Source organism: Gadus macrocephalus, chromosome 6 (assembly GCF_031168955.1).
Source record: "Gadus macrocephalus chromosome 6, ASM3116895v1".
Classification (NCBI taxonomy): Eukaryota; Metazoa; Chordata; class Actinopteri; order Gadiformes; family Gadidae; genus Gadus; species Gadus macrocephalus.
Window position 1 is genome coordinate 18,901,555 of NC_082387.1, and position 13,791 is coordinate 18,915,345.

The window sequence follows — 13,791 nt, forward strand, 5'->3', positions numbered from 1 at the left end:
TGCAATATAGAGTTGACATAAATGTTGCATTAATAAGCCGTATACAATTCTCAAATCAAATGTGTATTCAAAATATACATCTCCAATTTGACACCTAAAAAAGTATCTAAAACAGGCGAGATAAGCATTTTAAGAGTTAACGACTCTCCATCTCTATTTTGGAAGATGATGTAAACCCCTAAACCATGTGACACGTAATGCATAATACAACAGAGGGGGAGATGGAGTGTGAGCGAGAGAGAGAGAGAGAGAGAGAGAGAGAGAGAGAGAGAGAGAGAGAGAGAGAGGGAGGGCGAGAGGGAGGGGGGGGGGGTTGCAGATAGCTAGACAGAAGAGAGCATGTGAGGAAAATACAAACACAGTTCAGATTTGAGCCAGACAACGAGGGAGCGTTTAAAGGAGTAAAGCAGGGACATCAGGAGAACTCTATCGACTTTGAGACAAGATGTGTTGGTTACCTGTGGACCAGCCTTCGGCTCTCTTGGGCGACTCAGTATTTGGCCGAGGTCCCACAACAGAAGCATGCTCTGCCACACAACTTCTCGCGTCCCGTTTAAGGACCATCGGGGATCAGTTGGAGAAACAACGGGCTGCAGGGGACAACAAGAGATGCAGACAAGAAGAACAACTAAAGAGACAAAGCAGGCATTTTAAGAGCTTTATTTATACAACGGTCCACCTTGCTGTCCTTGTTCTTCTGGTCCGACGGCGCCACCTGTAGGGCACTAGGTCGACTGACAGCAACACCAGCAACAGGTATATCCAGGTGAATGTAGTCGCGTGTCATATGTTCTTTCTTGTGTGCCACATTACAACTAGGTGTTGACAGATGTCAAGAATAATTGAATGTACGTGTCTGACTAATTTGGCCAACGTAAAATGGTTATTTTGCAATGTTTTTCTTATATCTTTGTCATCAGATGGTGCCTTCAGGACATGCAGGGGGAACCAAGCTACCAACAATTTGAACTTATTATAAAAGATGCAAACACGTCGGAAAGGCCGGCAAGTCTTTTTTTTTTCTTTCTATGAAAACAGGAATGCATATTATTTCGCTCATCAAAACGGTTTGCTATGTGGCGGCATTAACTCTGATGTTGACAACTGAAGCCAAGCAACGCTGCTGACGTCTTCGCAAACTGGCTCTGTAGGACACTTTCATAACACGATGATGTCATCCTCCCCTGATGCAAGGAAGGGAAAACTTAACTCTACTAACTGACCTAATACCCATAATCGTATAATACATCCTTGCACGGAATGGACTGGCGATAACACCTTCGCTGGGCTGGTCTGATCGGGAATCGTATATGAAGTGTTTATTTATCGATTATTTGTATTTATTTTCAAAGCACTTAATGCACATTTAGCAGACTGCATTAGGTCGTCGTGTTGCATTGCCCTCGACTTATTGTAGAGCCGCTGCAAATAAAACAAAATTCATGTACATATGCAGTCAGCAAGAATGTGTCTTGAGGTTATTGTTTACAGTATTGAGTGTTCATTTGGTTGCAAGACATTTGATTGTTGTAATTTCTTAATTATTTTACGTGCAATTGTTATAGAACAGATAATTATTAGAAGCATATTCTGTACGTTTTGTTCATGAGGAAAAACTCATTATGTTCTTCTTCTCCTCCAAATGTGTACGTAACGTTGTGTTTATACTCTTTCATAAATATTTCATAAGAAAATTTAGGAAAATGAAAAATAAGAAACAGGGTTATGTTCATTACTCTATACCCTTACAGGGTAATTGGAGGTTTTAAAGGGATAATTTATTTCTGTAAATGCTTTTCTATTAAATATTCATCAAAACACTCATACTTAACATACATCCTTTATTGTGTCTGTAAATACATTTGATCAACGTGTGCTTGGTCATGAAGTGCACTATTTGAAGAAACTGTTGCTATAATTTCTACTAATTACAAATAACCAAAACTGTTCCAAACAAGAATTAAAACATACCTTGGGTTGGGTCTAGATCCCACCGCAACCCAACTTGTGCTGAGGATCGTAAATTGCATGAATATGTACAGATACAGATAGTATATGCAGGATGAACAGCAGTAGTTAACCACAATAAGAAGACTTAACTTGTATTTATATAGCGCTTTTAGGCACACAACGCGCTTCGTGTGGGATATCCGACCTCCTCCACTACTAGTTTGTTGCACGGCAGTCGGCAGCCCATAGGTGAACAGAATGCTCACCACACACTGGCTCTCACAGTGAAGAGGTGAGGAACGCAATCATCCAATAAGAGATCAGGGATGAATAGGTCGCCATGTGGGTAGAGCCTTGGTGGGAATAAGGCCAGGACCCCGGGGTTAGAGAGCGCCGTGGGATCTTTAGTGACCAAAGGGAGTCCAGACTTCATTTTACAGCCTCATTACAAAGTTGTCTTCAGATCTGAGGTGCAATTGACAACGCTAAATTACAGAAAGTATATGGAGGATGAAGCAGTGTTTAACCCTAGTCGATCTGGAGGATAAACATGCTTAAGCAGTAGTTAACCCTAGTAGATCTTGAGGGTAAACATGCTAAAGCAGTGTTTAACCCTTGTATGTCTGGAGGGTAAACTTGCTACAGCAGTAGCTAACCCTAGTAGATCTGGAGGGTACACATGCTAATGCAGTAGCTAACCCTAGTATATCTTGAAGGTACACATGCTAAAGCAGTGGCTAACCCTAGTATATCTTGAAGGTAGACATGCTAAAGCAGTAGCTAACCCTAGTATATCTTGAAGGTAGACATGCTAAAGCAGTAGCTAACCCTAGTATATCTTGAAGGTAGACATGCTAAAGCAGTAGCTAACCCTAGTATATCTTGAAGGTACACATGCTAAAGCAGTAGCTAACCCTAGTATATCTTGAAGGTAGACATGCTAAAGCAGTAGCTAACCCTAGTAGATCTGGAAGTGGGCTGAGGTCGTGCCGTCCTTCCAGCAGCGCAGGCTCTCGATGACAGAGGAGCGGCACAGGGGGCAGGACCTCTCCCGGTCGAACCAGAGACACAGGCAGTCCTCACAGAAAACATGCTGTAGAGACGGGCAGCGGTGAAACACATTAGGATCTACCAACTGAGGAGAAACACACAAATCCACATTCAAAATACAAAGTTTCCAGAATATAAATATTCTTTTTTTTATAGTTAATGGGATTGTTGCATAGTAGCTGTTGCTATTTGCTTTATTGTTTTTACTTTTTTAAATCAAGTATAACGTTAAAAGTGTTCACCTGGCACTGAAGCACCAGGGGGTCCGTGAACTCATTCTGACAGATGGAACAGACGTCCCCAGCCTCACCACACTGCTGGCTGCTGGCCCGCACACCAAAACTCTAGCAGGGGTTAAGAGAAATATATATATATATATATATATATATATATATATATATATATATATTAGAGCTGTCAGTTAAACGCGTTATTAACGGCGTTAACGCAAACCAATTTTAACGGCGTTAATCTTTTAAAAAAAAAATATTTTTGTTTTTTGTTTTTTGGGCTCAAAACAAAGAAGCAGTAGCCTGACTGCTATGTTCAAGGCATTTGCACAAGGCAAGCCGATGCACTTCTCCATGTTGATAAGAGCATTAAAATGAGAAAAATTAATGGGACAAAGAATTCAAGCATAGATGCTTTAGCATAGAAAAAAAATATGATTAATCGCGATTAATCGTGAGTTAACTATGGCATTAATGCGATTAATCGTGATTAAATATTTTAATCGCTTGACAGCCCTAATATGAATACCTATTGTTCTATCCACCCTAGAAAGACAGATTGCTTTATGCAGAATCGAGGGTGGTTGATCATGGAAACAGTCACAAACATACAGACCAAATGAACAAATATAATAAAATGAGTATGTTTGCCTTAGATAAATAGTAAATGCCAGTCCAAACAGACCAAACAGTAATTATTCTCAGAATCTGGATTTTCTTTTGCCAAGTAAGCTTTCACGGGATACAAACAATGTTGATGGTGGGATGGTGCAGAAACACAAGATATAAAATAAAATAATAGATATATAACTAGTAAATAGTATGGGTTATGTCTTCACAACATGCGTCTTGGTACTTTCTTGAAGTCACACCTTTTCTAAATGGATGGTCAAGATCACACCTTTTCTTACCAAGATTTTGGCCAACAAATGCCCAGTTTGGCTGCAGTATTTTGAATTGTAAAAAGATGACCAAATATGAATAATAGTAATAATAATAATAATTCATTCATTTTCTATAGCGCTTTTCAATGACCCAAAGACGCTTACAAAATAAAACACGAAGAGGGAGATGACAATCAGGGGGGACAAGCGGAAGACAGCACAACAGAGAACAGAAGCAAGGTGGAGTCCGATAGTAGATAGGGATAGGGATAAGGGTGGTTATGGGTAGGGGAGGTCATAGGCTTGGGAAAAGAGGTACGTTTTTAAACGGGATTTGAATATGGGAAGGGAGGGAGAGTCGCGGACAGGTTGGGGGAGAGAGTTCCAGAGTCGGGGTGCTGTTCGTGAGAAGGCTCAGCCACCAAAGGTTTTGAGTTTGGATCGTCGGACAGTCAGAGTGAGAGTGGAGGAGGATCTGAGGGTTCGGAATACTTTTAAATTTATAATATTTTGGTTTGTCACACAAGAAATCATACCTGAGCACTGCAGAGGATAACCAAGGCCTTGCGAATGGACGACAGTCGACCACAGATGTCAAAGGACTGCAATCAAGACAATACAATTGAAATGACTAATTCTTCAAGTATTGGAATAGCTAGTAGAACACACTTTAAAAAATTTATGACAGTAACAGTAAGAAATGCAGGGCTTTTCCATGTTTTTTTTTTACTTCGTCACTCAAAATGGCTTGTGATTCAAATTAAAAAGGGACCAATTGCATCATCACTGTGTATAAAGGTCAGCCATTGAGGAACCGGCAATTGAGAAAAGTAGTATAATTTGTATAATACTTATTTTGTATTAATAATACCATTATAATATTATTATATAAACATACAAAGAAAACAGAAGGGTGGTGACATCTATGAGGGTACGAATACAGAGTACATAAAAGCAAACAAATAAATAACATGATCTGCAATAATTGCAAGTAATAAGTGTGCATCCACTCACAGACAGTCTCACATAATAGATGTTTAGCTTTAACAACAAAGAGAAAACGCAAAATCTTGTCCCTCTCTATATGTACAGTATATTTCCTTTGGAATCTGCGTCAACCGTTGCAGAGTTCGTGGTCCAAACAACGTGAATATACCTGTATCACCCAGATCACACAGTGCTCTGTGTGCTCTGTGTTTGAAGCTCTCCAACATGTTTAAAGCTCTTTGGCAGAATCTATACAATGAAGTCATTTTGACAAAGGATTGGTTAAGTGAAGCCAGGGGAGGCGTTACCAGATCGGTTAACATTTGTGCAGGACCTGTGGTTCAGTTTGGTTTACCTTGCACAGGCTGTAGATGATGATGAGCATGGCCCCTAGCATGTAGCTAGAGGAGGGGTCTTCTCCCATGATGTACTTGTACCACAGCTGGATGGGCAGCAGGGCCCGGAACAGCTGGCTCAGCTCCTCCACCAACAGATAGAACTTTCCCTTGGAGACACACACACACAGAGAGACAGAGAGACAGAGAGAGACACAAAGACACACAACACACACAAAACATGTCAGAATCACTAAGCCTACAAGCTTGCTTAGCAGCATTCCCTTTTTTCTTTTATCTGCATCTTTTATCTTGATATTTTATTTTAACACACATTGCATGGCGGTTGATGCCTAAAATGCACTAGATGGTCATTAAATGTATCCTACTCGTTGTTCTCTAATACGCATTAGTCAAATAAACAAAAACTTGTATAATACGCTGCTTATGTACACATTGCTGTTACAGACACTCAAACCACCTAAGGGGAAAAACTATTTCAACACATATCCAACACTTTCTTTTATTCACTTTGTGACTAGGCCAGAGCACAGAAAGAGTGTCAGAGCATAAGAAGAGCTCCAGTTCTTGCAGCTACCTCTCTATCTAGTCAAGTGCAGTGCGGCGATGTTAATAGCCTAAAACAGTGAGCCCCCCCCCCCCCCTTCCAACCTGGCAGAGGCACAGAGTGGCACGCTGTCGCTGCAGGACCCAGGGCTAGGCACCACATTGCACAGGAAACTGGCAGCAGCACAATCCACCTGCTACCTCGTAGCCACCACGTTAAGCCTAGCCCGGCAGGGCCTCAGATGCCCTCCTCCCCAAATTACTACCACACATCCAATCCCCATCCCAGGCCCAAAGCCCTCATCTCTTAAGTAGATATCGTTTTTCAACTAAGCCTCTGAAAACATTCCACAGGCGTACAGTACTTCAGATGAGCGTTGACGTTGGAACAACAAACAACAAAGCCAGCGATGCCCAAATCCAAACAAACGGAACTCCCGGGTGGCCCCCGGGCGTCCCAGCATGGATAATGACTTCCTGGATGTGCGCTGACAAAGATTAATGACTGTGGGTAAGCAGCTCTAAGCAGACAGGTCGGTGGGAAGGAGGCAGACCGCTTGCTTGAGGGCAATTCATCTTCGTTATTGTGGCTGGTATCCCACAGTGCCCATCACACCCACGCAAAAGTAGCTGTCACATTTCCACCCTGGACACCAGCCAAGGAGCTGGAGAGGCTTCATAGCCAGACTTAATTGTGGAGCATCCTGCTTATCTGGATTCAGTTCTTTGTGTTGTCGTTTGGTTTGATCCTTTCCTTCTCTCCTGCATGCGGACAATCACGCACGCCCACACACTGTACGTGTCCTGTGGCCATATTGTGCTTCCTCTCTGCAGAGGAAGTTCTGCGGTTAGGGGTTTTACACAGGCGACTAATACGTAATTTCCGTGGAGTGGAAAAGGAACATTTCAGCAACAAATCTAGAGCACACAAGATGATAAAAATGAATGCCCAACTATAACAATTGAAAACACACATCTGCATAGCTGCATGGAGAGCATGTGTGGATGGGCACGGCACTTTAGAGGAACAACGTGATTTAATATGTTCAAGATGACAACACCAAAGGCTGGTGTTGTCATCTGTGATTAGGTTGCCGTGCTATTGGCTATCTCTTCTTCACACTGCGTCTGCACTCTGCAGCACTAGTGAGTTCATGGCCCGATGCGGTAATGAAATGGAAAGGCTGATGCATGACTTCATCTAACCACTACCTGGAAAAGGATGGGCAATATATAGGTCTCCCTGCGCGTGCACGTATGTTCGTCTGTGTGTGGGTGTTTGCTTGCACATGTGTGTGTATGCGTGTCCGTGTGCGTGTGCGTGTGTGTGTGTGCTGAGGAAAGAGGTAATAGTCCAGCTCGAGGGATCAATGACGTTACCACCACAAACCTCCTGGGGGAAGGTGAACACAGTGTGTGGTGGGTGGGTTCTGGAAGGCGCGCAAGTCTGTTAACCAGTGGAAGATTTCATCAAAATACTTTATGATTAAGCGATGAAATTATTGCAGATTTTTTTTTTTTTAAATCAGGAAATGAATTGCCTAATACAATATTTCAGATTGTTAAAGTAAGACCTCTCAAAATGCTTTTCTTCTTAAGTAAGATTAACACAAACATTGGGTTTTTGTTTGCCATGGTCTTCTGGAACAGCGGAATACATGTGAAATGAATGCAGACGGGATTGTAGAGGTGGAGAACACCTACTCGGGACTTGAAGGCCAGGAAGATCCTGGGAAGGAAGAGGATGAAGCATTTCAGGCTGATGGTGCAGTACTTGAGGACAAAGTCTGTGATGCCCACCACCCAGATCAGATGGAAGAAGTCAAAGCTGTCGATGTTGGGCTTAGCGAAGATGAGGCTGGAGGCAAAAACATACATGGGGGCTTATTGTTAGTTGTTGAGAATAATTATATTAAAAAGAGCTAAATTTAATTACTATTATGAAATATATATAACAAAATTCCGATTCACGCAAATAAATAATAAAACATAGATACAGTGATACTCACAGGACATGAAATGGCAAAAACAGACGCAATCCCTTCATGAAAAATGGAAATGAAAACATAGACAAACAAATAAATACACACCAAAATAAATGAATTACTGAATGAATGACAAAAGTCTAACCCTAACCCCAACACAAAATAGCAAAAATACACAAATTCCTCCTTAACTGTTAAGTTACCTGTTGTACAGCTCCTCTTCACCAAATGTATAATAGAGATACACGATGTTCCCCATCAAGAACACAATGATCCACAGAGCAACCAACACAGAGCGCTCCTCCTGGAGGGATAATTGGGCAGGATGTTGATTGCAACATGAAGCTTTTTATCAAACATTATGATTTTTTTATTTAGTCAACTTTAGGGTGCACTCACACTAGGCCATCTGGCCGTGGCCGTTTTCACACCTAACCGTGCTCAAATCTGCCAGTGTGAGTGTGGCCAGTCTGGCCAGGCCAACTTGGGGGAGGTGTGCTGCTACGGTACGGGCCGCCATGGTACAGATGCTAATGAGCCGACACATGCACGCGCACGGCTACGCAACTTGAGCTGGATGACGTATAGTCCATGCGACGACCATGGACATAATAAAGGCGACGAGAATTCTTTCCCATTAAACGGTAAACATGGCTTCAAGCGGTTCAACTGTTGGTTCACGTTGGTCCCATAGAGAAGTCGAGTGTCTGTTAGCCATTTGGGCAGACGCTAAGCAACAGACTCAGCAACGTGCAAAATGTGTTCTCTGTGTTGTTGTCCATTGTTGTTAAAACTCTGACTGGCGGCAGACTTTATTATGGTCCATGCAGCGGACGCTTGGTGATGACGTGTTACGACGTGATGACGTATGTACAAGAGCCTACCGTGGCCGCCAGGCCACCGTACACACAGTTCCGTACACACAGTTCCCTAGTGTGAGTGCAGGCCAGAGAACAATGGGGCCAGTTGAGCACGGTTAGGTGTGAAAACGGCCAACGCGGCCACGGCCAGATGGCCTAGTGTGAGTGCACCCTAAGTCAACTTTTCAATTTTGGTGTTTCCAAGTAATGAGCAAGAGATTAACACATTACCCGTAATGACACCTGGTGCTTGAATCTGGAATTGGCAAAGGCAAATGTGCTGACCATCCCCACACATACAGCAATACCTGGCAAGAGGAAATGGTTTAAATTGACATGAGACCTCACAATGGAACTTGAGAACTGTCCAGTATCAGCTGAAATGCCTTTGTTGTTATTTTCATAGGGATGCGCGATAAGTGTATAGGAAACTAAAAAACATTACAAAATGTACAGGAAATTGGAGTCTTTCATATGTTTAGAATCCCCCTACCTTAAACTAGCGTGCTACATATTTGTATTTTGTACATTCGTTGGTATCACATTATTTCTTTGTCAAAAAGGCTCTTAGGGACCACGCCTAGCTACCTAGCTTATGCTGGAAGCAGACTTTAGCCAACAGGATGAGGATGAAGGGGAAGCCCCTCTGTAGCCAGGTCACCACAGACTTCAGCTCCGAGAGCGCCGGCGCAGGAGTGGACTGCTCCTCCGCCTGGCCCTCCTCCCGGCCCGAGCCATGCCTCTCAGGGCCGGCCGACGCCGCGGCCTGCTGCAGCAGGGACGAGGTCCTGTGCTGCAGCGGCTGCTGGTGGTGGAAGTGGTGGTGGAAGTGGTGGGGCTGCGGCGGGCGAGGAACCATGTAAGAGCCGCCGCCGTCAGAGCGATGTGGGGTGCCGCCGTCCTCCCGTGAGGAGGTGGTCATCTGGATGAAGACGTCCGGGGGGGAGCCCAGCACTAGGCTGGCGGCCTGGAAGGGGGCGGCGGACACGGAGCTGGTGGGGACGCCCACCAGACCGGAGAAGAGCTGCTGGGGGGAGACGGGGGAGTCGGGCTTCAGACAGTCGAACACACAACCCTCGTCCAGGCTGCTCTCTGATCCCAGGGTTTGGCTACGGCTCCTGTGTAGGATTAGAAGGGAGAGATACAAAATAATTGCATTTTGTATGCCTGGGAAAGGACTGATCCTGATGTTGGTACATATAATGCTATACCGGCATATTATTCTGTGTAACCTATAAAAAAGTGGCCCTAAAATAAGGAAAGGCTTCATTTAATTTTAATTTGCGAACGTGTCTACACATACTTGATGTTGCTGGTGCACTGTCCTGCACTCAGGTCTATAAAATAGGATCACATTGAGAGATAACACCTGCACATAGATAGCCTGCTAAGACCGTCCCCACCTTTCACCGGGCATGCCATCCGTGTTGCTGCTGTGTCTTCTCTGCATGACATGCCGCTCATCAACCCATGAGCCAGTGCTGAGGAAGATGGAGAAGCTGTTGGTAAGGCCTGTAAGGCAACATCCTTGTTCATGCTTTGTCCAATTTAGTGCAAAATACACCGCAACGTAAACATTAATGAAACGGGTGTTTCAGCTAGCCAAAAATGAATGCATTGACGCTCAATTCACACTTTTCATACGTTACCTAGGTCTTTCTTGATATATTTTATTAAGCTAAGAAAAGTGTTTCGTCTTCAGAGAAATAAACGACGGGCTCGTTTTCCTGTAGGACGATAACGTTTACATGACGACACGCCTCCCACATGTCTTCAACCAATCGGTGTCCTCCTCACACACGACAATTTCCGCGTTGGTATAGTTTGTTGTGATGGCACGTCCAAAGTAACGATAGACCGTAACGGCCTGATGTGTACCGCGTCCTTGAGAGTTTAACCTGCGTTATGCTGGGAGTTGTAACAACACGGACTCGTATTTAGAATATAATTGAGTTTGTAGTTTGTGTTTGACGCCTTCGGCCCCCTAAGAGGAGCTAGGTGGTGCTTACTAATCACAGCTAGCTGGCTAACAAAGCAGCTGTCGTCCGACATCTTCTTGGGGTTCTGATGAGGGATCGTTACGATACTTAGATTATATCCTATTTGTGTTGTTTAGCTTCTCAAATTTAACATGGGTTAGCTGACGTCGCTTGGAGAGTAGAAAGTATCGTCCTAGGTGTGGAGCGAGTCCAAGTTCCACTTGCCTAACTTGGTCACACAGGAATATTTGGGGTTCACAATATAGATCGTATAGGGCCCCAAGTAGTACAGTTTTCCCTGCTCCTGGCACCTCTTGCCAGGGCCATGTCATGATGGTGCTCCGCCGGCTGCTAAGGAGACGCTGGGTCCTCGGAGTGGTGTTCGGATTGTCCCTAATTTACTTCATCACCAGTACCCTCAAACAGGTACAGCACTTATATATGTTATATAGGTTAAACGTAAACAAAATAAATGCATAAAAAGGTCTACATCTTTAATTTTTCTCTGTATTTTGCAGGAAGAGAGAACCATTCGAGACCGCACCCTCTTGGAAGTGAGGGACTTGGACCACCGCATCCCCTGGAAGATTCGTTTCAACTTGGGTAACAGCAGCCGTCAGATGACCCAATGTCGGAACTCCATCCAGGGCAAAGCCCTGCTGACAGACGAGCTTGGTAAGCACATTCACACCAGCAGGGCACCACTAAGTAGCGCTGTGCAAAGATCATGCTCCATCCAGAGGTTGAAAAGTAGCAAGGCCCCCCTAACACATCAGCTATAAATGTGTGTGTGTGTGTGTGTGTGTGTGTGTGACAAACGTTTTGATTATCATGTACGGTTCAAAACTATACTTATCAAGACTGTTTCTTCTGCCACTTTTCACAGTTAATTTATGATGGATTAGTTTAGAAGGTTTGCATATATGTTGTTTCTACAACATCTCTAGACGTCACTGAATTAGGCACTGTTAGTGGACTTTTCAATAATTTTCGCAATAATAACCATGGCATAACCGACTGCTGGACAAATGTGCAGAAGAATACCCCACCAAGACTCACGCCGTAGATGCGTTACCGGTCCGGATTGTATTGGCTCATGATTATCTGTCTGGCGTCCTGTGCTGCAGGCTACGTGTGCCAGAGGAAGGACCTGCTGGTTAACGGCTGCTGTAACGTCAACGCTCCGAACTCCAGGCAGTACATCTGCAAGAGCTGCTTGGCCAACGGCTGCTGCGACATCTACGAGTACTGTGTGTCCTGCTGCCTGCAGCCCGACAAGGTGACCATACCAGAACTGCTGAAGCAGCCGCTTTCACTTGATCTGCAGTACCACACTGTGGTGTGGCTTTCCTTTTTCGATATCTTTTGAGGTTCACGCTGGAAATAATTGATTATTGATGACTGGGATAAGAGGTTGAGAAGCATGATTTTAAAAACATCAGAAATTAAAAATGAATTGAATTCTGGTCTGAGATGCTCATATTCCCGCTTTTATCCTTTTGTTTTTAGCAACCACTCCTCGAGCGTTTCCTGAACCGAGCTGCAGAGGGCTTTCAGAATCTCTTCACTGCGGTCGGGGACCACTTTGAGCTGTGCTTGGCTAAGTGTCGGACCTCCTCACAAGTACGTATCACGGGGTGAAGCCCAACGTAAGACGACATGTTGGACGCAAAACCTTTTTTTTCTTTTTAATTTATGCGTCAAAAATAGACTGGAGTCCTATTTGAACCCAGGCTTTGAAAAACACTGCATCCATCCATTCGTGCTTTGTGAAACAATGTATTGTAGTCCTTATTTATGTCGCACATAATTTGGGTTTCAGAGAAGAGGAAAACCTTGAAATAACTAAGACTATGAGTATTGGAATAAAGTTAAAGTCTGCAAACTTAGATTGTTTGTCCTCAGTTTTTCATACTCCACAGTGTAGTGTTCATCAAAGCATGTTTGACCGTACCTGCCCGCTGCTATGAGGGAAAACAGACCTTTTACATTCAGGACATTCAAATATAGAAGCCGTTTAAATTGGGTGTCCCTTTTAGTAATGGATACTGGATCAAAGATAACAGTATATGTGTCTTTCTGTGTTGCAGAGTGTTCAACATGAAAACACCTACCGAAACCCTCAGGCAAAGTACTGCTATGGAGAAAGTCCTCCAGAACTTCTTCCTATATGAGTCTGTTAAGAACGAAGAGAACCGGTGGACCTAGATAATTCCCATGTGGGACCCCTCATCCAAAATACATCGCAACAACATCAATAATCGGAGCGCCATCCATTTCAGTGTTGGAAAAATAGCCTTGCATTGAAGAGCTATTTCAAAATCTTGAATTATACTTACACTTCATAAGTGCGTAGAAGGCAACATAAATTCATCTGTGATGATTGACAGGTCTTCAAAGCAGGCAGCTCATCCGTTTCCATTTTCAAGCAGGCCTCGTTTTAAGATGTTTTTTATTTTAAATTTTTTATCCAAAATTGTGTCATCACTTATGTGTGTATGGTAACGCATGCTTATGGAATAACTATTTAACAGCTAATGTGAATGTTATTTTCTTGTAATTTATGCTGTGTTTTCACAGATCATTTTTTGTCTTTTGTAAACAAAATAAAGTAAAGCCATTCATAATTGTAAGAAATATATTGAATTCGACAAAAGTCAACATTTTGTTTTTCTAGTTGATTCCAGTATTAATCTGACAGTAATAAATGACATTTCGATGGATGACTTGTTTCAGCTTTATTTATTTTCTCTGGAATCTTTTTATTATCAATTATCATTGATTGTTTCCAAGATGTAGTATTCAGATAGTTGTACTAGCTGAATGGTTATCAATCAAAGCACACAATACAGCCAATTAATTGTGGACGGGGGTGTGCTGTATTTGTCACATTATAATCAAGTTATGGGATTTGATGCATTGAAGGCAATGCACAAAATACATTTCCATATACCTCTGGAGATC

The 13,791-nt window shown here is 43.2% G+C and overlaps 2 protein-coding genes and 1 long non-coding RNA gene across 3 annotated transcripts; 2 read left to right on the forward strand and 1 right to left on the reverse strand.

The window, feature by feature from the left end:
- The first annotated feature begins 304 nt into the window (after positions 1 to 304).
- On the forward strand, positions 305 to 1,824 carry LOC132459871 (uncharacterized). Its single transcript, XR_009526312.1, has 2 exons — positions 305 to 756; positions 921 to 1,824. It is a non-coding gene; the product is annotated as an uncharacterized LOC132459871 (long non-coding RNA).
- Positions 1,825 to 1,827: 3 nt separating this feature from the next.
- rnft2 (ring finger protein, transmembrane 2) lies at positions 1,828 to 10,613 on the reverse strand. The gene is made up of 11 exons (XM_060054707.1): positions 10,498 to 10,613; positions 10,252 to 10,329; positions 9,437 to 9,966; positions 9,080 to 9,156; positions 8,192 to 8,292; positions 7,708 to 7,861; positions 5,457 to 5,606; positions 4,651 to 4,716; positions 3,243 to 3,344; positions 2,908 to 3,043; positions 1,828 to 2,415 (listed from the first exon to the last, which is right to left on the reverse strand). The coding sequence occupies exons 2-10, from the start codon at positions 10,296 to 10,298 to the stop codon at positions 2,909 to 2,911; spliced, it is 1,362 nt and encodes a 453-aa protein (XP_059910690.1). The 5' UTR covers positions 10,299 to 10,329; positions 10,498 to 10,613; the 3' UTR covers positions 1,828 to 2,415; position 2,908.
- A 314-nt stretch (positions 10,614 to 10,927) lies between these two features.
- Positions 10,928 to 13,550, forward strand: spring1 (SREBF pathway regulator in golgi 1). The gene is made up of 5 exons (XM_060054709.1): positions 10,928 to 11,253; positions 11,346 to 11,502; positions 11,955 to 12,106; positions 12,337 to 12,450; positions 12,918 to 13,550. Exons 1-5 carry the CDS (start codon positions 11,158 to 11,160, stop codon positions 12,999 to 13,001), a joined length of 603 nt encoding a protein of 200 aa, XP_059910692.1. The 5' UTR covers positions 10,928 to 11,157; the 3' UTR covers positions 13,002 to 13,550.
- Positions 13,551 to 13,791: the final 241 nt, after the last annotated feature.

What these genes read in the sequence shown, in the direction of transcription:
- rnft2 (XM_060054707.1), bottom strand. Translation starts at nt 10,298, where the DNA reads ATGCAGAGAAGACACAGCAGCAACACGGATGGCATGCCCGGTGAAAG. An exon ending in AGCACCAGGTGTCATTACGG is followed by an intron (nt 8,293 to 9,079) that starts GTAATGTGTTAA and finishes TTATCCCTCCAG; the next exon opens with GAGGAGCGCTCTGTGTTGGT. An exon ending in CCCTGGTGCTTCAGTGCCAG is followed by an intron (nt 3,044 to 3,242) that starts GTGAACACTTTT and finishes CCGTCTCTACAG; the next exon opens with CATGTTTTCTGTGAGGACTG.
- spring1 (XM_060054709.1), top strand. Translation starts at nt 11,158, where the DNA reads ATGATGGTGCTCCGCCGGCTGCTAAGGAGACGCTGGGTCCTCGGAGTG. An exon ending in TCACCAGTACCCTCAAACAG is followed by an intron (nt 11,254 to 11,345) that starts GTACAGCACTTA and finishes TGTATTTTGCAG; the next exon opens with GAAGAGAGAACCATTCGAGA. An exon ending in CCTGCTGACAGACGAGCTTG is followed by an intron (nt 11,503 to 11,954) that starts GTAAGCACATTC and finishes CCTGTGCTGCAG; the next exon opens with GCTACGTGTGCCAGAGGAAG.